The sequence below is a fragment of the Cynara cardunculus genome, unplaced genomic scaffold, assembly GCF_001531365.2.
Source record: "Cynara cardunculus var. scolymus isolate 2C unplaced genomic scaffold, CcrdV1 Un_Scaffold_363, whole genome shotgun sequence".
Classification (NCBI taxonomy): Eukaryota; Viridiplantae; Streptophyta; class Magnoliopsida; order Asterales; family Asteraceae; genus Cynara; species Cynara cardunculus.
The window spans coordinates 1-24,748 of NW_020200575.1; the positions used below are offsets into that span (position 1 = coordinate 1).

The 24,748-nt window shown below is 32.5% G+C and overlaps 1 protein-coding gene across 1 annotated transcript; it reads right to left on the reverse strand.

The window, feature by feature from the left end:
* Positions 1-1,444: 1,444 nt before the first annotated feature.
* On the reverse strand, positions 1,445-6,045 carry LOC112501650 (cytochrome P450 CYP72A219-like). The gene is made up of 5 exons (XM_025105342.1): positions 5,719-6,045; positions 3,253-3,473; positions 2,915-3,159; positions 2,365-2,749; positions 1,445-1,955 (listed from the first exon to the last, which is right to left on the reverse strand). The coding sequence occupies exons 1-5, from the start codon at positions 5,990-5,992 to the stop codon at positions 1,530-1,532; spliced, it is 1,551 nt and encodes a 516-aa protein (XP_024961110.1). The 5' UTR covers positions 5,993-6,045; the 3' UTR covers positions 1,445-1,529.
* Positions 6,046-24,748: the final 18,703 nt, after the last annotated feature.

The following is a 24,748-nucleotide window of genomic DNA, read 5'->3' on the forward strand; positions in this document are numbered from 1 at the left end:
CCCCCCCCTTCTACAAACTGTTTAGTATTCTTGTAGATCCTTTGGGACCAACAGTTTCATTATAAAATGACTTATTTTTGTTTACCAATTTTGCCCTTAGTATTGAAATAAAATAATTTTTTAATATTTTTTATTTTTTAATTTCCTAAAATAATGTAAACTAATCTTAGCCATTGATCAAGAAAATGGATGGATGAGATTGGTTTACACGGTTTACACAAATGGGGTAAGTTTTTATTTTAACGCTTCTCTCTCTCTCTCTCTCTCTCTCTCTCTATATATATATATATATATATATATATATAGACTAGGAATCATGTGAGATCAAGTTGTTTTCATGAGACCACTTTTTTTACACTTGAAAGTTCACAGCAGATCACTGTGAAGGTAACTTTCACAGTGTTTTTGCTATGAAGATAACATTAACAATGTTTTTTGTTGTGAAGGCTTAGAATTTATTTAAAAATTTAAAAATTTCGACCGGTTTATTTAAAAATTTAAAAATTTCCACCGGTTTATTTAAAAATTCGTGATTAAATTTAAGAAAATATTTAAGTTTTTTTAAAGAAAAAAAATGAATTAATTTACTGGCAAATATATCCGCCGGAAATCCGGCGGTAAGTCATTGTAATTAGATTTAAATACAAGTCTAAAATAATTAATTAAGAAATCCGCCGGAAATATAACCAGAATAACTTTTCCAGCGATTTTACGACGGAAGTCAATAGAAGTTGACTTTTTTATTGTCCGCCGGCAATATTCGGGCGGAAATTGTCTGCCGAAAATACCCAGTATTCTAGTAGTGATAGCAATGTAGGTGTTCTGATGTGAAGGTTTGTAGTTTTTTTTTAATTTCACAATATTTTGCTGTGAAGTTTTAAGTGTTATTTTGTAGTCTCACGGGTCTCACGAAAACAGATTGGTCTCATTTGAACCTAACCCTATATATACATATGTAGATATATACATATATGTATAGACTAGGAATCATGTGAGATCAAGGTGTTTTCATTAGACCCATGAGACCACTTCTTTTACACTTGAAACTTCACAGCAGAACACTGTGAAGGTAACTTTCACAATGTTTCTGCTATGAAGATAACCTTAACAACGTTTTTTGTTGTGAAGGCTCGAATTTTTTTTAACTTCACAATGTTTTACTGTAAAGTTTCATGTGTAAAAATGTAGTCTCTATCTTCCATGACCTTTAAATAAAGGAGATCAAATGCATGTTGCCTATATGAATTTGTATTTGGTCTCGCCACATTTTGAAGCAAACTGTATAAAGGTTTAGAAGACTTCGATCTACACGCATCAAGCAATTTCGTTGCAACCGACGCAAGTGCTTCGGGTCAGTTTAACTAAACTCTATTACAATACCATGTTGAATCCATTTCTTGTATGTGTTTATGTTCTTATGTCTTTCGTTATCGTTATCAAATGGTTAAGCAAAACTAATATATCGATAACATTATGCATAACATAACGTACTTCAAATTCACAATAAAACAGAACATATAATGATGTACCTAAAGTTTGTGTAGAATCAAGTGAGCCCCATACTGAGGTTTTAGAGTAATCACGGTGTACGGAGCATGCGAGTACGATGGAGAGAGCTCGAAAGAAAAGCACTGTAGAATCATGACAAGTGCCATTTTCGCTTCTAGCATTGCAAAATTCTGTCCGATGCATATTCGTGGTCCCCCTCCAAACGGGAAATACATTGTTTGTCCCTTGGTCGCCTTTGACACGCCTTCGGAAAATCTCTCAGGGTTAAACACGCTCGCATCGTCACCCCATATATCATGGTCATGGTGCAAAAACAACATGTTTAGTTGGATCATGGTTTGCGCTCGTAATCTTAAGTTCCCTAATTTGGTATCCTTATGTATCATTCGTCTTAGTGCAATTGCCGGAGGATATAATCTAAGAACCTCGTTGAAAATCATGTTAATCTGTAAAACGGAATAACAAAGATACGAGATTAATAGTTATCAACGACGATACACAATGTCAAATCAACATTAAAGATATGTAATGAATCGAGAATACACAATACAACGTAAATCGGGTTTATAGGACGTCTAAAGTGTTTAAGCATCCTAATAGAGTGTCTTATGGTACTTTATTTTCTGTGATCAAAAAATAAAGTGTTCTATCTAAAAGTGTTACAATAAGTTTATAGTAACATTTTTGAGAACTGTCTTTTATAACTCATCTTTTTACATGACACTTTATTAATGCTTAAACACTTTAGACGTCCTATAGTATAAACCCAATTCTGTTGTAAGGATAAGTAACGAAATTAATGTAGGATTTTGCTCTCGATAATTCTAGTAATGTTAAAGTACGAAAAAAGCTTACGGTTTTCAGGCGACTCAATCCATCAACATCTGGTCTTTTCTCTCCGAAGACATGTAGAACTTCCTCTCTGGCACGTGTCTGCCAATTCGTGTGTTGACCCAGTAAAATCATCGTCCAAACAAGCATGTTTCCGGTGGTCTCTTGTCCTGCAAAGTAGAAAAGCTTGCATTCTTCGATGATTTCCTCGATGCTTAATCCAGAACCGTTATTCTCGTGTTGTTTCATTTCTTTGTAATTGGAATCCAAAAGAATTCCCAAAAGGTCATCGTTACTAGCTTCCCCGGTCTTCATTGCAACAACTCGTTTATTGATAATTTTCCTTATCAAACCCTTCACTTCTATATCGACCTCTTTCATCCTCCTGTTGTTTTTCGTTGGCAAAAATCTACTGAATCGTATATGATTAGCATAAAACGCCTTTTTATACCAATAAACTCCAACTATCGATCAAATAACCGTAAGTAGAAGTGTTATACGCTTCGTAATTTCGTTTGTTTGTTTTGTTAAATGAAGAACCAAGTTTAAAAATATCGTTTAGAAACAAATTTACCTTAATCCCGGAATGTAGAACGATTGTGCAGCTTTCATAACCAACTCCGTTTGTTCGGTTTGAAGTTCAAATATCTTTCTTCCTTCCTCAAAGCTGCTACCAAAAGCCGTTCGTGAAATTACGTCACTTGAAAGCGTTTGAAGATGAGGCCACACGTCCACTTCACACGAGCTTTTCTTTGATAGCATCTCTTCCCATTTGTGAATCATCTCACTGCAACTCACGTAAAACGCAGGCACCATATGCTGACAAAAACAACACGAAAACATCCAAACGACGTTGCAAAAGGCATATTGTTATATAATTGTAACGTTAAAGAGAAAACAAGAGCAAGAAACCTTGAGCTTCTCGACATGAAAGGCGGGATTGATGATTTTTCTATGTTTAACCCATTGATCGGCTTCAGCGTCAACTAATCCTCTCGCTAGCAGCTTTAACAACGGATTTCCTCCCCTCGCCTTTTGAAAATGATGATAATCCGCAAAGATATCTCGTATCATTGATGGATCCGATATGTGTACCAAAGGTTTCGGTCCCATCCACGTAAAGCAATTCTTACCTATATGTTTTGAATCGTTTTATAAGAAAAATACGTTCAACTAGGGAGATGGACAACTACGGATTGTGACCAAGGTTCTAAACGACGTGAGGCATGATGTGCCAGCAAGGTCAAGACTCAAGCCTCACGAGTTACGGCGAAGCCATGACGTTTTTCAAGGTGTGTAATAAGACAACATATGTCTACATATATATACTTGTAGAGGTAGGTTCATACAATAATGATACATATTTAAGAAAACTAGAAGGGTACTCGCACAATGCAACGAGATAAATCTCGATTTTGATGTTTAGTTTTTATTCTTTATCTCTATCGATATAATACGATTTTATGTGGTTTTGAAAAAACGGTAATCTTTTTATTTTTGAACTAAAATATCAATTTGAAGATAACATAAAAATTTGTAAAAAAATAAATAGATAATAGTATCAAATTAACTATTTAATAGTTCTCTTCTTTTTGGTGTAACTCTTCTAATTTAATTTTTTATTATAATTTAATTTAGATTTAATAATAAAGTAATTCATTTTTGGTTTAATAGTATAATTTTTTTATAAAAATAATAATTAAACATTCTGTTAGAACTCAATAATTATCTTAATTATATTTTAGATTTTCTATATTTAAAATGAATGTTTATCCTGTATTTGATTATGTTTATCAACAGTTAGTTACACGAATTTGAAAATGGAGCTTTAATAAGTTGTACTTACGCAAAATTACTTGTAATCTTAAATTTTAAGTAATATGCAACAATAAACAGTACTTCATGTATAAAAAATGGTTTTTAAGAGTTTTGTCAAATGGTTTATAATATAGTATATATATAGATAAGAAAATAACGAAAACAACAATAATAACAGTTCTCAACAAACATAAAGGACAAAAAAATGTAGTTTATTCCAATATTTTTCTTGAAAGAATATTCAATCATCCTAAACGCCAAACGGATATTATTTTGTTCTTTTCAATCAGCACTATGTTATTTCTTTCTGTCTATATATAGGGTTGGTTTCCGGTTAGAGTAAGAATTATGATGAGGAGGTGAGAACAAAACCGTCACATATATTCAACAACCTTTATTTACTCGCCAAAAATTTAACAAATTCATGCATTTGAAAGCTATTAAATGTATGTAGAAGTTCGTGAAAGTGACTAAAAATGAAAATATATATGAAGATAAATATGAAGATAAAAGGTAAATGAAGGTAATTGATGGAAAATAAAGTTTAGATTAAAAAGTCAACTCATTCAAATGTTTAAAAAGTAATTGTTATTCATGCGTGCACGCGCGCGCACACACACACACACACACACACACATATATATATATATATGAAAAGGTTTATTTGAGAAGTAAAGAACTGATCACAGCCCTTCATTTAGTCAACATTTACAACTTTAACTATAAAGTACCAATTATTCCTTGCATGAGTATGCGAAGATAGAAGAATAATTTCTTTATTTTCACAAATTGATGGTAAACAAATTTATAGGTGAACTCATGTGATTTATGTATGACCTATATGTTCATATGTAAACTCATTAATTAGTTCATATATAAACTATTTAATCGATTCACATATGAACCCACGGGGTCATATGTATGTGAATCAGTTAATTAGTTCATATGTGAATTATATGGGTTCATATATTCATCTCTCCATCGGAACAATAGGGCCACATCTGCAATCTAACAATTTATCCATTTTTCACAAAGGAGTCGGATGAAACCCACGGATTCATATATATATATTAACATATAGTTCATATGTAAACTCGTTTGCCGTCTATTTGTAAAAGCTACGAAACTATCATTTTATTTTTCGCATAGACATAAATTTTGACCAATCAAATCCGATCTAACCATATCAAGGACTAGGATCATTTATATACTTTCAAATATTAAAATAACCTGCGATCATACATATACAATTCTAATAAAATACTAATTAATGAGATTTTAAATTTTATAAAAACAAAAACTATATAAATATTTTTTTGATTAACTTGGATATCTAACCCGCTATACGAACCGACTAATCTCAAACCATCTGCTTTGCAGATAGCTCGGAGTCACCGTATTTGAATCTCCATGACCACAAGAAAAGTTTTATTCCCCTTGGATTTGAACCTAGGACCTTCTGTTACTTTTGACCATTGAAGCTATGCTTAAAACAATCAGACACCACCCTTGTGGTTAACTATATAAATATTTGAGAAGCTAAGAAAAACAGATACGTACCATGAGTGTTCACAGCCTTATGGAAGAAGGGGAAGACACGGGGAGCGATATCGTGAGATAAACTCATGGGTTTCGATTTGGCTTCGATTGTCATCTGAGCCATCTCTTTCAAGTCTCCGAACATGAACCGGTACCAACTGCCATCGAGCCCTTGGTCTCTTAGACCCTTCTCCGCCTTCTTTGGTTCGAACCACAACCAGTTTAAAACCCTCCAAACACATGACACAACTATTGATGTTACTCCAACAACACAACACACTGCAATCAACTCCATCACTTCTTTCAATGGAGTTCACTTTTTGGTCTGGTTTTCAATTTGTGACTGTTGATGATCGGCAAGACAACCATAGAATTCTTTATGGATGGATATTGTTCATTTTCACTACCTTATAGTTTTGACAAGTTGTCAATTTTGCTGCTTGTGGTTTTGATTGTTTTCAGTACAAGTTTGAGATCCGGTTTGAGCCTCAACAATGGAGCATATAAAAAGAAAAGGAAATGAAAGTAAAGTTAGGGGCCGTTTACCAAACGTTTACCTGGGTACGCGCTTACCAAGTAACATTACCTCACCGGATGAATATAGTAAGAACCAAGAATCTTACCCGGTAAAAGCAAGACAAGGATCAAGAGTTTTACCTGGTAAGTGAGAACGACGACTCTTACCACAGTAAGTGCTTATCGGGTAAATTGTTGTATCCTATATTGTTTTGGTGGACTAAATCTTACCCGATAAGTATATAATAATGTTAAATTTTACCGGTAAGCGCTTACTGGATAAGTGTTTGTTAAACGGCTCGTTAATGCAGTAAAGTAACAGACATGTATTAATTGGTGACGTTGAAAAATCCGGTTTGGTCACGTTTCAGTAGCTGCAAAACAAAGTGGACGTCATGATATTCATGAAAAATATCGTTCTACTCTTCAAGTAGAGGTCAGATTAGTTTAAATCTCAATCCTTACTCCATGTTTGGTTGGAAGTTTATGATATAAACACATAAAAATGATAAATTGTTATAATAACACATGATGATTGTTATAAGAAGGCTGGTGTGAGGATCTAAGTGGAATAATAATTAAAATGAGGGACGTAAAGTGAAATTACTCCAAGTTGAAGGTGTGTTCTGTAAAAAGAAATCTTTTCGGTTTTCTCAATAATTAAACGTGGCCACCTTGAGGAGATCCCAAGACGATTATAAGAATATCATTTTTAAATTTAAAAATAAATTAATGTCCGTTAATTTTTTCAGTTAAATCCAATCAAATTAAACTAAAAAGGATATTCGTACGATGCAACATCTTAATTTTAACGTTTCGTTTTATATTTTGGGTTTATTAATGTTATAATGCGATTTTATATGGTTTTGAAAAAAAATATTTTTATTTTTAAATGGAATATAAATTTGAAGATATTATAAAATTTTGAAAAAAAAACCGAAATTAGTATCAAATTAACTATTTAAAAGTTCTTGTTTTTCTGTAATTTATTTAATTTTTTTATAATTTAATTAAAGTTTAATAACAAACTAATTTATTTTTGGTTTAATATAATAATTCTTTTAAGATAATAATTAAATATTATGTTAGAACTCAATGATTATCTTAATTATATTTTAGATTTTTTATATATCATGTATTTGATTATGTTTATTTGCAGTTAGTTAAACGATTTAAACATGGAGCTTTAATAAGATGTACGCACGCACGTTCTATTTGTAATCTTGAATTTTAAGTAATATGCATCAATAAACAGTAGTTTATGTATAAAAAATTGTTTTTAAGAGTTTTTGTCAAATGCTTTATAATATAGTATAGATAAATATTTTTTTATTAAAATTAAAAATCATATAATATATTATGTAGATTATTATATTATTACAAATCTTTTAAAAGATTAACAGATGAAAGAAAATTCAACGACTCATTGTTTATCTCTCAATTGTGCCCTCCCCTTTCCTTCCCCTATCAAACTCTCTCCGACAACGACCATCGACTGAGGCAGCCCCTTCTCATTCTCGTGTTTCCCAGCCACCTCCCCTCACCGGTGATTGATGAGAGAGAGAGAGAGAGAGAGAGAGATTGAGAGAGATCTGACCGAGAGAGATGCCACTCTGATAGCACCACTCCGACTACACTCGCATTGATCTAGAATATGGTTTAGAAATTATGATTTTAATCCATATGGTTTGCAATTGATTGATATTTTTGTTACTGGACTAATTCATATATAAGTACAAGAGACCAAAACAGTAAAAAAATTTAAACCAGAAGAATCGAAACAACAATAAATTGTAAATTATGAGGACGAAAATAACAATGACTTAGGGAGGAAAACCAAAAAATTTAAACTACAAGGACAAAAAACGTAATTTCTTCTTATTTTTATTTAATGGTGGACGTGGATCCAACATGTCATTGAGATGGATGTGTGTGTCGCCGTTGAGTTCACTATTTCTTTCATAGGAATATGATTCGAAACGAAAAAATTTAAGAAACTTCTAAAAAGTGAATTCAAAATTAAAGCAAGGAGCGACAAATATGAAAACAAGAGCTTTTGTTCATAAATTTTGTAAAAAATGTCGGCTAATCCGTCATCAGTAAATGAAGAGAGAAGTGGTGACATTGATTCACAAGAAGCTCAACACAGGGGTCAATGTCGGCCAGTGAGACAGTGAGTTATAAGCTTCATCGTCGAGAGAGAAGCAGTCCGGATCACCTGATAAGGCCCCTAAATGATCGTTCAATGATAATGGAGAGGTGGAGGTGTAGTTTTTTATGTGTTTATATAGGTATATTATACTTGTATAATATGTTTCTAATAAAAAAAATAAAAAATATTTAACAAAAAAGTTAACGTCTGTTAAAAAAGATGGAAATTATTGAAAATTATAGGGTAGTGAAATGTGTCATCGTATTGTTTTTTTCTATACAATCGTATATATTTTGAAACTATAATAATGATATAAGTTTTTCTTGTTAGAGTTGGTTTGCATGACTTTTCTCTCACTATTAGACCCGGGTTCAAATCTTGTTTGTATTATTTTCCTTAGTTTTTTAGCTTTTGATTTATTATGTTTTTGAAATTTGTTGTAAAAAAACCCGAACAACGGAACTCACATATGAAAAACAAAGAACTGACCAATAGACAAATGATAATTTTGTAAAAGATATCTATGCATTTATTTCTTATAGTCAAATGGTGCCATCATTTGAAAAAAATTTATAGGTCCACTACTGCAATCAAATCACAACTTCTCAATTTTCAATAGGCTACTTTATGCGTACCGACTAATCCCCCTAATCCCTCAAGTGACGACAGATTGCTTGGAGTCATCGCAACAAACCTCTATGGCCACAAGGACGACCATATTGTCAAACCTGCTTGCTACTTCATTGGAAACATTGTGGCTTATTTTGACACAAACATATGCAAGAGTGATTACAATACCTAATAATATGAGCAAACCATATGTTACAACAAAATAGATGGGGTGATCATAGAAATATAACATAACATACTTCACAATAAAATAGAACATACAACAAATTAGTAAAGGGTCGTTGGTTCAGCAGTACTCAGGTTAATAATTACTGTTTAAAACACTACCCTTAGAAGGTCGATGTTGAAACAACATTCACACACTTGAAGCTTAAACCTTCCAATTCTTGGTGATTTGAAGGTAAGTGTTAGATTCTTGAGGAATAGGTGATAATCATCAAAGGTATGTCTCTAATTTCAAGTTTATCCCATTTAATTAGAGATAATCAAGAAGGTTAGGGTTTGCATGTAAGGTATTATATAAAGATGATGCTAGACTAAGGTTGTTTGATGATGATTATAGCCTAATCATGAAAGAAACTTGGAATAATTGCATGTATTAGTAAGAAAGCCACTAGCTTAAGCATTGTTAGTGATGTTATTGATGATCAATGGGGAAAAATCATGATTATATGCTAATTATTGATTAAATTTTTGAAATTTTGTCAAGAATATATAATGTGTGAGATGAAAACTGAAGATAGTGTAGAAATACAAAAGAATTGGACATTATAATGGATAATATGGGTGAATTGGTCATAAAAGAGTTTGGTTACAACTTTGATTTTGAAAATTCATAGAAAATAGAAGAAAAATCGTATGAATATGAAATCAGTGTCCATGGAAAGGTAAGAAGATGAACTACATTTCATATTTGGACATAAAAATGTGAAATTGAAGTTAAGATGGGCAAACACTGCAACATGTACTGTGCTGTAAAGCTGAATTTTGACAGCTTTGAGCTGTTGTGTTGTAAAGTACATAATAAATCACAGAAAAATCATAAAAATACRAGGTCARTTGCATTAGAAAKATATAAGMGAATAATTTATTTAGTATTTAGATGTCATTGGCTAATTATGAGTCTAAGTGTGGTAAAACATGGGTTGAACAGAGGGCTGTGCAGGGGAATTGAAGATAGGATAGTCAAGGTGTATAAGTGTGTAACTTGAGATGACTTCATAGTTTGTTAATAATAATTGAAATGTTTACTCCAGGGRTTATATTAAGGCTATTTGGAGATTGTGAAGGTCAAATTCTATTGTTGGTCGGAATTTGATATTACCGCGTTCGGTTGATCACATTGAAGCACTGTGAGTTTATATCGAATGTATACTTATGTGTAGTATATATAAATACTTTCTTACTGTATGATAGTTGATTTTGCATGTGTTATTGAATATATTGAGCCTCATGCCCTTGTATTGGTAATCTTGTTTATTATGCATTATCGATCGAGCCCGGATTTGAGTATTTCTTTGGCCTCTTGGTAAACCATGATTTACGGATATTACTTCCGGTGATATGCCGTAGCATGGTGTATGTCCACRTATCCCAAGGAGATGGAGGTTGGGTGTGGCATACCGGTTGTCGTACTCACGTATCCCGATTGGTAAGGAGCCGGGTGTGAGTACTTTGCACGGGCCCTGTAGACGAAGAGGGGGTGTGGTGCACATGTTTACTCGATTTCTGATAGTGTTACTTCTATTTTGATATGTTTGGTATACTTAAATTGATGCCACATGGTTTGTGTGAATCGTATTGCAATGTATGTTAACTRTATGGGTTGTAGTTAAACGGTTATTTCTGTTTTGTCTCGGTTAATATATGTATTTTACATCATATTTTTTTTACACTTCGATATAAGCTCACTAAGCTTCGTCGCTTATTCCGTTAGAATAAATATTTTCWGGAAGGACGATAAAGGACAAAAGCAAAGATTAGGCGGTGTAGATCCGTAGAAGGTTTCAAGACCCCAGACGTCATTTTGGTACTTGTTATGTATATAATTATGTCTTGGGTTGTATTTAGGTAGTTATTATAGTCGGGTAGTTATATATTTTGTCCCGACCTTTTTGGTATTGAAATCRTTGGTTGTAAGCTTCGTGAAACTTTTGTGTTACAAGTTTTTTTATTCGGTTGAACCGATCCTAATTTTTTTGATGAAAATATAAAATTCATATCCCGTACTTGTTTTGGAGATTATAATTCGAAAAATACTTTGGGTAAATAGTAAACGAACTTAATGTAACCGCGATGTTACAATTATAATATATTATACTTGCATAAATATGTTTCTAATAAAAAAAATCAAAAATATTTAACAAAAAAAAAAATTAACGTCCGTTAAAAAAGATGGAAAGTATTGAAAATTATAGGATTGTGACAGGTGTCATCGTATTGTTTTTTCTTTACAATCATATATATTTTGAAACTACAATAATAATATAAATTTCTCTTGTTTGAGTTGGTTTGCATGACTTTCTCTCACTATTAGACTCGGGTTCAAATCTTGTTTGTATTATTTTCCTTAGTTTTTTAGCTTTTGATTTATTATGTTTCTGATTCCAAAAAATAAAAACTCAAATAAAATTTAGTTTTTCATAAGGCATTTTATAATAATTAAGCATCATTGGAACCTTAGGATCTAGGCTCGAATCTCATTAGTAGCTCGATTTTTCATAGGACCGAAGTAGGACCGGACCTTGGTTGCATTTGGTAGATTTTTGAAATAAATCTTTGCATATCTCGGTGAGTTTTCACAGCCCCCTTTTACTATTTTTGCATTTTTGGGGGAAAAACATGCTATTATTACTACGCACCGGTTGTTCTATTTTACGCGAATTGCTAAATTATTCTGATTGCTATTGCACTTTGGTATGTATTCTTATGTTAGTTTGCCTGAGTTTTCTTTTGCTATCGCTCTTAAGTTCCCGTTTTCCGTTACACTACCTATTAGTTCATTTATTTGAACCGTTGGTAATTATAGATAACGTTATTTGGTTGACACCCCACTCACACTGTGCGTGAGTGCATAATTATTGTTTCGTTTGCTCATGTTGGCGATAGAACATGTAGTCGTGGGGTGTGCTGTCATTAGGTTTGGTAGTGGGCTCGTGACTTTAGCATTTAAGCATACAATTTGCCTTGTGCATTACAAATTACCAGTTACTTATCCATTGTGCGGATTTAACCGTTTTGAGGGTTAAACTTTTTATTTATTATTTAAAAACCTGTGAACTCGCCAACTATTTCTATAGTTGACCTCCTTCTTCGGCATGCTTTTTAGGTGTTCGTCAGTAAAGTTGGCACCTTATGAATGCATCATGTGTGGCAGCATCTACCACGAGTTTCATTTATGTTATTTCACTTTTGAAAAGTTGTAATTTTGTGACATTGTAAACCTTTGAACTTTCTTTCTTTACTATGACTGGTGTTGTCTTGTACCTTATGCTGTGAAACCCTTCAGCTGTTATACTTCGTGTTTCCGCTTTAGCGGGGTGTGACAGGTTTGGTATTATAAATTTTTGTAATAAAAAAACTCAAACAACGGAACTCACATATGAAAAACAAAGAACTGACTAATAGACAAATGATAATTTTGTAAAAGATATATATGCCTTTGTTTCTTATAGCCGAATGGTGGCACCATTTGAAAAAATTTATAGGTCTACCACTGCAATCAAGTCACAACTTTTCAATTTTCAAAAAGAAAAATTATAGCACACAGTTTATCAAACACAAACTGAAAAAGCGTTTAACGAGTATTTGAGTAACAGTCAACACCTTCACTTACTTTACCAAATAATACTCTCAGTTATCATAATAGAAAAAATATAAGTTTCTCTTACCCGGTAAGTGTTAATTAGGTTAGACACCATTCTTACTGGATAAAATTCTTGATTCGTAAAATGATAAGATTGTTAGTATATAAAGAGCATCATCACTTATCGGTTCAACGTCTCTTACACGATAAGAAACAATAAGTTTTTAGTTATCTGATAAGATGCGGTAAGTGTTTAGTAAGCAATCACTAAGATGAACACACAAATGCACGACACAAATATATGATTGTCGACTCTTTCACAAGAACTATAAAACGTTTTTTTGGGTAACCATAGGTATCCAGACTAGTTAGGCATACCGACGAATCCCTCTAATCCCTCAAGTGACCACAGATTGCTTGGAGTCATCGCAACAAACCTCTATGGCCACAAGGACGACCATATTGTCAAACCTGCTTGCTACTTCATCGGAAAAATTGTGGCTTATTTTGACACAAACATATGCAAGATTGATTACGATACCTAATAATATGGGCCAACCATATGTTACAACAAAATAGATGGAGTGATCATAGAAATATAACATAACATACTTTACAATAAAGTAGAACATACAACAAATTAGTAAAGGGTCTTTGGTTCAACAGTACTCAAGTTAATAATTACTGTTTAAAACACTACCCTTAGAAGGTCGATGGTTGAAACATGATGATCAGTAAGGAGAGATCTCGAAAGAGTAGAATTGTAGAATCATGGCAAAAGCCATTTTGGCTTCCAGCATCATAATTTTTCTTCCAATACATAGATTGTGGGACCCCTCCGAATAGAAAATGCAAGGCTTGTCCCTTGATCTGGTCACGTTTGACATACCTTCAGAAAACAACGTATTTAGTTGGATGGGGAGTTGTGCGCATAATATTAAGTACTTAAGTTACCTAATCAGTTTCCATACGTATCATTTGTCTTAGAACTGTTACTGGAAGATATAATCTAAGACCCTTGTTAAAAATCATGTTAATCTGCAAAACAGAATAACAAAGATACAACATTAATAATTATTTCACAAAAATTTTCACAAACATAAAGCAACGTTAACAACACGTAATGACTTGTAGAATACAGGTTGATGATAACAAAGGCTTATTATTGACTTCTAAGACATTATAAAAGATAATTTTTTATTTCTTGTAACCAAGATAACATTTGCAAAGTTTGAAGTACGAAAAAACTTACAATTTTATAGGTGATTCAGTCCATTATATCTGATTTATTTTCCTCCTAAGACATGTAAACTTGCTCTGGCACGTGTATGCCCATATGTAGCCTAGTAAAATCTTCGTCCAAACAAGCATGTTTCCGGTGGTCTCTTGTCCTTCAAAGTAGAACAACTGTGAGAACTATTGTCGTAAGGTATTGTTTTACATGATAAGACTAGAATTTAATATATTAACACATATTTGTTTCACAACGTGTTTCTTTCATATGTATTCGGTTCACAACGTGAAACTTTTAGTTATATTTTTTGTTTCACAAACACATAAAAAATGTTCATATTGTGTAGGGTCGTCCCTACTTTTTTGGTGGCCTTGTTAGTTGTTACACCAGTACTAAAATTATAGATCGTCTAAGAGGCCGTTTACTAAACACTTACTTGGTAAGTACTTACCGGATAAATTTCCTCATCGGATGAACATGATAAGGGTCAAGAATCTTACCGGGTAAGAGCAATGAGAATGATGGAGAGTCTTACCCGGTAAGTGAGGATAACGACTCTTACCTAGATAAGCACTTACCCACTGTTGCATTCAATATGTTTTAATATACTAAAATCTTATGCATCAAAATAAATCATAGTGTTGACTCCTATCGGTAAGCGCTTACTCGGTAAGCAATTGGGTAAACGGCCCCTAAGACGAGTTATGCACATAATAGAATATAAAAGCCCATGTCATATTTAAAACCTTACAAATTAAAACAACGAGAATGTTTAAAATGACAATGAGAAAAAGATATTGAAGAGTCGTTTTTGTTTTTTATCGGCAAACTCTAAAATTAAACAGCCTTTTTTGATTTTAAAAGAAAAATTAGATGTCTTCATTGAGGTGAGTCACATGTCTATATAAATCAAGCCTCAATCACAAGTAAAATTGCGCCCCAAAACTTGGGACCCTGTTCAAAAACCTATATTAAACACGCCGATAGACAATCGTGACCTTTTGAAACAAACACGGTGTGAAACAAATGATGTTAATCAATTCACTAAATTCAAGACGTAAAGATTTGACTGCCGTTACCAAATTAACATCCCCGATACCTCTATCCATGAATGGGTTTTGGGCACAACTCACAACCCCAAATTACTCCACCATTTAATAACAATGTTTCTTCTCTTTCTCGTATGTCTATTAACAACCCAACCCAGACATACAGCTCAAGAGAAAATTGTTGTCAGAGGATACTGGATATCGTTTTGAACGTCGGACATTAGATCTCAATGGGATGGTTGGAAAGATAAATCTGAGAAGTTTCCTTGCTCCTTTTTTATGTTGAGTTAGATGGATGTGAGTCTCACAAGGAAAGTCGTACGGTGGTGGCGGAGAAGAAAACGTCGTCGAAGAAGAAGCATTTGCCTTTGGAGTTGAAGACGCACATTATGGTTGTCATGTTGGGAGATAATTTAGGTTTTTTATTTTTTTAGAAGCTTAACAATTTCAATTGTTTTTATTTTTTATATGTTTTAACAACTTGTATATATGTTTTATATACTTGTATACAATTTTTTTTGTTAGAAAATATGAAAAAGAACCAAAATGCCGATCACGTGAGAGGCATGTGACCCCTTTAATGGAAGCCCGTGACGGATGTTATAGCCAAGGATGAAAATCATAGAAAAATGTAAAACCAAAGGGTGACCGGTGAAATTATTGGAATCAAGTGATGACAACTAAAGTTTTGGTAAACCACAATAATAATTTTTGTAATTTACTCTAGATTATTTGACCTATAAAACTGACATACGATTATATGGTGTTCGTGAAGTTACACAACAATGAGTTGGGTTGATATCCATGCCTTTATCTTCTTTCAAGCCCTCAAGGCTAAGAAGTCAACTAGTAGGCTAAGAAGGCTAAAAGGCAAGTAGCTACTTAGACACAACCATGAAGGTTAATAATCCTACCAAAGGGCCTTTGGCCTAGCGGTATCGTAGCCCTTGGCCTTCTAGGAGGTCAGGGGTTCAAACCTCACTATAGGTGAGGAGGGTGTGTGAGTTTATTTGTTGCATTTTCCGTATATAAATATTATATACTTCAAAAAAAAGGTTAATAATCCTCTTTAAGGTCGATGATAGATATTTTCCACGAAATCTTCAATGAAAGATATACATGAAAATACATCATAATCTATCATAACCACTACCAACATTCCACGAAATTATGCACCACGAATAGGAGCTAATAAAAAGACATGGGATCCCATAGAAAGACATCACAATTCCTTGTTGGGAAAAACTATCTTATGAGATGGAAATAAAGTTGTGTTATCTCCAAGAAGATATTCAATCCATGGGTAAGAACTTCTTTCTGGCTTGCTTAACGCAGTGAAAATAAAACCCATACAATTCAGTAAATGCCTAGGGCAAGTGAACTGAGTGAAAGCATACCCTCGTTAGACGAGCTGGAAACTTTCACTTTTAACCTGCCTACGTGCCCTTTTTACCCAGTCATTTTGGAGAACACTTGCCTCATGTCTGTCTTATCATATCTGCCGGTATGGAGTTAGCCATTCTTCCTCAAATCTTTTCATTTAATATTAGGGTCTATATTAAATGATGGTAAACAAATAATTTTTCTAGTTTCTATCCCATCTAATTCCACCTATTTTGGTGGAACAATAAAAAGTATTTTTGTCTCACGTTGTCCCACCCTGTCCTATGTTGCATCAAACATGGAACAGTGAGTTTTTGTCCCGTCCATGCTGTACCAAAAGTGGGACAATAAGTTTTGTCTCGTCTCATGTTGTACCAAACATGGGATAATGAATTTTGTCTCGTCCTATCATGTTCAGTCTCATGTACCAAATGCAACCTATGTATTTTAATACTTCCGCCCTTCGCTACCACCAGCAGCGGCTACTGCCAACCACCATCAACGACACTTACTTCCTCCTCCACTACAAAAACCTCCTCCACCACCTCTAAAATCACTATGGCCCACTAACCACCATCGCTTATTGTCACCAGCACTACTATCATTGGCCACCTCCATAATAACCACCATCACCACCACAGGTTACCACTACCACCACCACTACCTCCACCATATTGGCCACATCTACCTTACCTACTATTGTCGATCGCCATTGCCATCAATGTTCACCACCTTTACGTCCTCCACAGTCACTGTCGTCCATCAGCAACCATCGCCTCTACCTCCACCATCCTTTTTGCTGCAACAACCTTTACCGAGTCTCCATCAATTCAAAAGGATCTTCCAAACCGAATAAAACATAGGTTTTTCTTTGTACAAATCAGGTTTTTTTAAACTACCATTAATTATATTAGTTTTATCATACAAATTTGGTACTATTATATATCTATGTATTTATGTATATGAAAATTGTTTAAAAATGTTTATAAATTATATTATTAAAATACACTTTTTTTATCTGTGTCATTTATAACTATTATATGATATATAAAATTATCAAACAACTTTTAGGGGTAACATGTCTAGTCTTGTCATATCCAGTCCTAATCAATATCAAACACCACACACATTTGTGTAATCTCGTCCAGTCCAACCCTCGTGTCTTGTCCAATTCTGTAATGTCTTGTTCATTTATGTCTACATACAAAACAATACCTAAAAGCCAACTTCAAATTAGTTTGTCAGTGAGTTAAGAACTAAACAATTCAGTAATAAGCAAATGATGCAAAGGTTAGTTAAGACAAAAAAATATGATCATGCACAATGATGTTATAGCACCATTGGATGGTCCTATAGTACCACATAATGGTGTTATATCAGTGCCACAGTTTCCAACTATCGAGTTAGAGTACATATTGGCACATTGTTATTGGTACATCTCAATTATTTTAGAAGTGTGAATCCTAACACGACAATGTATTACCATTCTACACCGTATGAGTACAACAAGGTCATCCAACATCAAAACCAGTTTTCATGTTTGTTGTAGTTCTTAAAGCCGCCTTTTCATACATACAATCAAGTGTCAAATGGTCTTATGTAATCCTCAATGAAACACTATTAAATAGAATGTATAGTTAGAGGAAAATGATATAAGGAAACACCCTCTACTATCACAACAGTTTCGATCTTAACTTTCACTCATAGCTCAAGCTAAGGCGAATAGCTATATCAATCAGTTTCTTTGCATGAAAGATGTAAGAACTAAAATGGGTTGTTGAAAGTACAATGCATAAATTAAATGAGGGCAAAATGCACAAAATAACAATCTACTTTTATAAATTTCTTTATTATAGCATTGTACTTCCAGTTTTTCTTATTACAACAATGTACTTTCAAACTATTTTTTTATTAGAACATTGTACTTTGAAAAATTTATCCATTATAGCATTGGGTAACCTTTTGATTTAAATTTACCCATTATATCAGGTTTCCATGTCACCTCATTGTCACCTCATTGTCCATGTAGACTGTCCACATGTACTATAGTGATGTGACTTTCTTATTCCAACATTGTACTTTCAAAATTATTTTATTATAGCATCTACTAGTTCTTATTAAACAATATACTTTTATTTTTAATATTTAGATATTTTACATGTAATTTAATAAATATATTAAATGAATTAAAAAAATTCTAAATTATTCATTAATATACTAATATTAATAAAACTAGTAGAAGACAACTTTTCTCGTGAATATTTTTTAAAAAATTTGTGTTTTTTTGAAAAAAGAAAATAAGAATTGTTTCTTTTTTACCAAAAAAATATTATCTTTTAAAGAATATATATTATATTTGTTCAAAATAGTTGACGTATAAATATATTAAATTAATTAGATTTTTTTGAATTATTTATTAATATAAAAATATTAAAAAATTATAGAACACAATTTATTTCGTTAACATTTTAGAGAAAACTTTAAAAGATATGTATTTTTTTGAACAACATAAAATAAGAAGTGTTACATTATTTACAAACAAAATATATCTCGAAAATAATGTAGCATATTTATTTAAGAAATATTTTACTCTAGAATATTTAATTTACATGCAACTTAAAGAAAAAGTCAAAAAAATTAAATGTTTTTTTAAATCATAGCAATGTAATAGTTTGAAATAGGTTTTTATTTTTATTTTAATTCAGTCATCAAAATGATGTGTCATCCACATCACCTTATTAAAGCCACAGAAACAAAAAAAGTCAAAGGGTTAACAAGTTTAAAAGGTAACAGGTTACTCATTGATATAATTGGTAGATTTTTTAAAGTACGATGTCTTAATAAAAAATAATTTGAAAGTACATTGTTCTAATAAAGAAAAACAAAAATACAATACTATAATAAGAAATTTTATGAAAGTGAATTGTTATTTATCATTTAACCCATTAAATGACAAGAAATGAAACTTGCAATGGAAGTACCTTACCATAGTAATGTAAATGAGAAATTAAATGCTTGGAAATGTAAATAGCTACATATAAATTGCAAAATGTAAATTATTGGAATGTAAATGAGGCCTTGATCTTCTATATAAGTGTTCTCTTCCCCAATACATCAAAAGAAATACATCAGCCCACTCCTATATTCAATCCATTTCCACCGGTAACTCCTATAGCAGTATACATATTTGCTAAAAGATCGGTCTGTTAACAACTAAATTTTCACCAAAGTTGGCAAAAAATACTAAAATGGTTAAATTTTATTTCTAACTCCTTAAACAAGAAAAATATGAAAATAGAATTAAAGACTCAATTTTAGAATTCGAGAAAATAAAAGTTAAAAGATAAATGATCAGAAAAATAATGTTATAGGGTCAATAACTTGTCACCTATCACATGGTAAATATGTTTTTACATGGATTGAACCCTAACCCAACTCAATCCATTGCCACCCTTATTCCATGAGTCTCACAAAAACATGCTAGTCTCACGTGATCCAAAGTCTCTCTCTCTCTCTCTCTCTCTCTCTCTCTATATATATATATATATATATAGACTTGTGATCATGTGAGACCTAGGGTTTTTCGTGAGACCCGTAAGACCAATTCTCAATCATTGGATTAGATTTACAATCTGAACATTCATAAACGCCACTAGACTTCTCAGTAATCGCAAAATTGTCACCGTGCAATTTAGACCATTAAATCTTTAACTTATAAAGTTGATCAATAAACATAAATTGGTCTTACGGGTCTCACGAAAAACCATTGGTCTCACGTGAACCCAACCCTATATATATATATATATATATATATATATATAGGGATTGGTTCAAATGTTAACCAAGATTATTGTGTTAACTTTGTTAACCAATCTTGGTCATTGATTCTTACAATAAACAGTTGTGATTAATCATGAAAAAAAATTAATTTTTTAAATTTACAATTTCAAAGAACATATGTGAACAAAGGGGAAAAGGGTATTTAGGTAATTTTTTTTTATGTAACTCTCATTCATTATTTGAGAGTTACAAAATCAAAAAGTCTCATTATTTTTGTTAATGTAAGAACCATACGAACACACACACACACACACACACACACACACACACATATATATATATATATATATATATGAACCATTGTGTCAAATACGAATAAAAATTGACATATATATAAACTTGGACTGCATAAGATTTATGAACACAATATGAACATAATAAGAATAATTGCTACACGAAAGGAAATAAATAAATAAAACACGTATTAACACAATATAAACAGTGTATGAACAATAGTTCCTTCATTATGAATACATTCAGGAGTGAGCCAATGTTGAGATATGCAGCTAGTGTACATATAAGCACAATATGAACACTTGTGAACAATAGTTCTTTCATTATAAACACATTCAGGATCAAGCCAATGTTGAGATATGCAACTAATGTACATATGAATACAATATGAACAGCTTGTGAACAATAGTTCATTCATTATGAACACATTCAGGAGCGAGCCAATGTTGAGATATGCAACTATTGTACATATGAACACAATATGAACATTTGTGAACAATAGTTCCTTCATTATGAACAATGAGTTTATCCATAATAGCTTGAACGATACCGAAAACTTTACTACCGGGTCTCTTCTACTAATCACAAATTCAAAAACATTATAGATAGAGAAATCAATATTAAAAAAAGCAAGATCAATAATAAATTAACAAAAATTATAAATTCAATATTAGATGCCTGATTCATGTCCCTACTAGAATATATATGAACACACCTGAACGTATATGGACACTAGTTGCAGTCTATGGCAGGTCAAGCATCACAAGCAGTTGATGAAACCGAATGGTTATCAGAATTGGATTGCATAACAAATTAAGTTGACGATGAACTCATTCCATTTGAACATATGAATAGAGCTCGTAGTAATAATTAAATAAAAAGCTACCAACACAATATGAACTGTAAAAACACAAAAACGTCATAATCAACATAATTTCGATTAAAAATTCATATGAACACTTATGAACTCACACAGTTCATTAGATGTTTTTATTCATGTCTCTACTAGAACATATATGAATACAACTGAATGTATATGAACACTATTTGCAGTCTATGGCAGGTCAAGCATCACAAGCAGCTGATGGAGCCGAATGGTTATCAGAATTGGATTGCATAACAAATCAAGTTGGCGATGAACTCATTCCATTTGAACATATGAATTGGGCTCGAAATAATAATTAAAGAAAAAGCTACCAACACAATATGAACTATAAAAAAACACAAAAAATGTCATAATCAACATAATTTTGATTAAAACGAATATAATAACATATTAATCCATTACCAATACAAACGCTTTGATTATTGTCTTCACTTTCGGAACTCGAAATTCAATTGTCATCGTAAACCATTTTAAAACCTTCCCATTGTTGTCGAGTTTTTTTTTTTCCAAATGGTTTATTCATATTAGCTTGAACGATATCGAAAACTTTACTATCGAGTCTCTTTTAACAATCACAAATTCAAGAACATTATAGATAGATAAATCAATATTATAGAAAAACAAGATCAATAGTAAATCAACAACAATTATGAGGTTTTTTGATTTTGTAACTCCCAATTAATAATATGGGAGTTACATACAAACTTAAATTACATATTTACCCTTGTCATTAAATTATGAGATGTATATGAACCTAGATAAAAGATGGATTTTTATTGGTTGAGCTTGGTTAACTATAAGACCATCTCCAACCCAACATTAAAAATACAAAATGGAGGTGTTTTCATATCCAGTCCAACACTAAAACACTACAAAAATGGAGATAAAAAATGTTAGCCTCTATATTTAGAGGTCAATAAAGTAGGTCTATATTAATATATATTAATATTAATATCAAGTTTCTATAATTATATATATAATGATTAAAAAAAAGAATAAATTAAGTTGTTTATTATTATTATATTAAAGATGGTTTTCTATGTGTGGTTGGAGTTGATTTTTTTAGTGTTCTATGGATCCACCATTTTTAGTGTTTTTATTGCTATTTTTTTAGTGGTTGAGTTGGAGATGTCGGTTAAAATATTAGACCAATGGTGTAGATTCAAATTTGTAAATATGTTGAGAAGCGGGCGCATTAACATGATGAAGCATAAGTGAACAGGGATAAATGTGTAGAACTGCATGAACACAACTAATTAGGAATTATTCACGTTTCCCTGAAATTACTCCCTAAAATTACTCCATGTTTCCTTGTTTGTGAATTATGGTTATGGATCTTAATATGTCCATTATTGAACAATTACTCAGTTCAATGATGAACAAATAAGGTGAGAACAATTGTAACCTGTTCATAAGAGGAAATTACTTAGTTTATTAAGTTTACTTTTGAACAATTGCTTAGTTCACAAGGTTCACTTGTGTAACATCCTGATTTTTTTCCCAGTTGAAGAAAATATCGAACCGAAAGCTAATTATGGAGTTTGACTATAGTGACATCTGTCACAATAACACTGATGGTACTAAGAGTATAGTCATCTCGACTATTGTGACATGCGGTTGTGACATCTGTCACAAATAGCACCCATGATACTAAGAGTATGACCATCTCGACTATTGTGCAATGTGGTTGTGACACCTGTCATGGTAGTACCAGTGATACCGAGTGTTTGGTGGTCCAGACGATTGTGCCATGCAATAGTAACATTGACACAGTATAACAACCGGATCTTTGGTAAGGTGAAATCCCAAGTCCTATATGCAGTTCACCATTAGAATAGTTTAATTAAGTATTTTTTTGAAGTTGGATTATATTGGGCATCATCTATTAGGCGAGAAACGGCTGAAACGGGTGAAAAGTTGGAAAAACTATCGGAACAGGTCATGGGATAATGCCCGGAGATAGTGCCAGTGGGCACAATAGCATGTCAGGGTCGCCAAGGGAGAAAGGAAGCCTCAGTACAATCTAGGCGATTGTGACCGATAGTGACATGGGCATAATCACCTGGATTATACCGAGGCTTCCTTTCTCCCTTGGCGACCATGACAATAATCCAGACGATTGTGTCCTGGTCGTTATATCGCACACCTTTAGACAAAAGAATTGAGCCACAAAGCAAGTATCCAATACGGCCCAATATCGTCTTTCCAAGTAATAAATTGGTACAAGTACCGGATTATCGTCCTCGAAGATTGTAGCAAAAGTATAATAAGAGTCTAATGAAAGAAATGATTTCAGATGATGAAATTGAAGACTTTAGTTTGATTCTGAGTTAACTATGATAATATAACAGAATAATAAAGGTAGCAAGGGTGTAAGACTTGGGGTGAAACGTAAACATAAATTCCAGTAGACAATGCTGTAGAAATGCTACAACATGCAGTAAGCTATAACTAGTTCCACCATCTACTTTGAAGGTATTCCTCTCGGACTTCACCTTTGTACTATATTATAGCTTTGCACCCATATCTCTATGTGGTATTCAGACCAGAGATAGTGACAAAATGGTGTCTTCAAAATATATGGCTAAACAAATCTCTTTGTTAAAAATCACTCTTTCGAGCCGATTCCCATATCATTCAAGTTGGAGTGTGTTCTAAATAGTTCATCTCTAAATCTATCGTACTTTGACACTTTTAGAGAGTGACCAACCTGTCGGGAGTTAAGTTTGAAAAACATAAATGACAAGTCTCCTTGTCGGTAACTTTCTCAAGTCTACCTCTCATATCATTCAAGCTGACGTGCATTCAATGGCTTATCTCTAAGTCCATGGCACTTTAACACTTTAACACTTTCAAAGTGATTAACTCGTCAAGAAGTGTACTTGGTTTTATAAAACTTGAATGAAACAGTGGAACATTGTTATTGCGAAACAACGTCCACTTTCATTCGGTTTAACATTTTACCCTTTATCCTACACCCAAGCTAATGAAATTAGCTACTCATTATGAAAAATAAATGACTTAAAATATAAATGACAGAAAGTAAAGACAGAAATTAAATGACAATAAAAATAGATAAATAAAGGACAGTGTTGCAGCAACTAATAACGAAGAACAATATTTAAAGAAAAACTAAGAACTTCACTTGCATAAACATAAACTAATGTTACTGAAAATTTGAGAGTTAAAGGATGATTACAATAGAGCACCCATGGCCCCTATTTGTACAAAACTTCTAATAAGACAAAAGCATTGGAAAACTACATGTTCAAAAAGGGGGAACCGTAAAGGGAACATCACATCATCTTCAAAAGGTCACCAA

Coding starts and splice junctions, on each gene's coding strand:
- LOC112501650 (XM_025105342.1), bottom strand. CDS start 5,992: ATGGAGTTGATTGCAGTGTGTTGTGTTGTTGGAGTAACATCAATAGTT. Junction 3,160..3,252: donor TTCATGTCGAGAAGCTCAAG/GTTTCTTGCTCT, acceptor TGTTTTTGTCAG/CATATGGTGCCTGCGTTTTA. Junction 2,750..2,914: donor TTCTACATTCCGGGATTAAG/GTAAATTTGTTT, acceptor ACGATTCAGTAG/ATTTTTGCCAACGAAAAACA.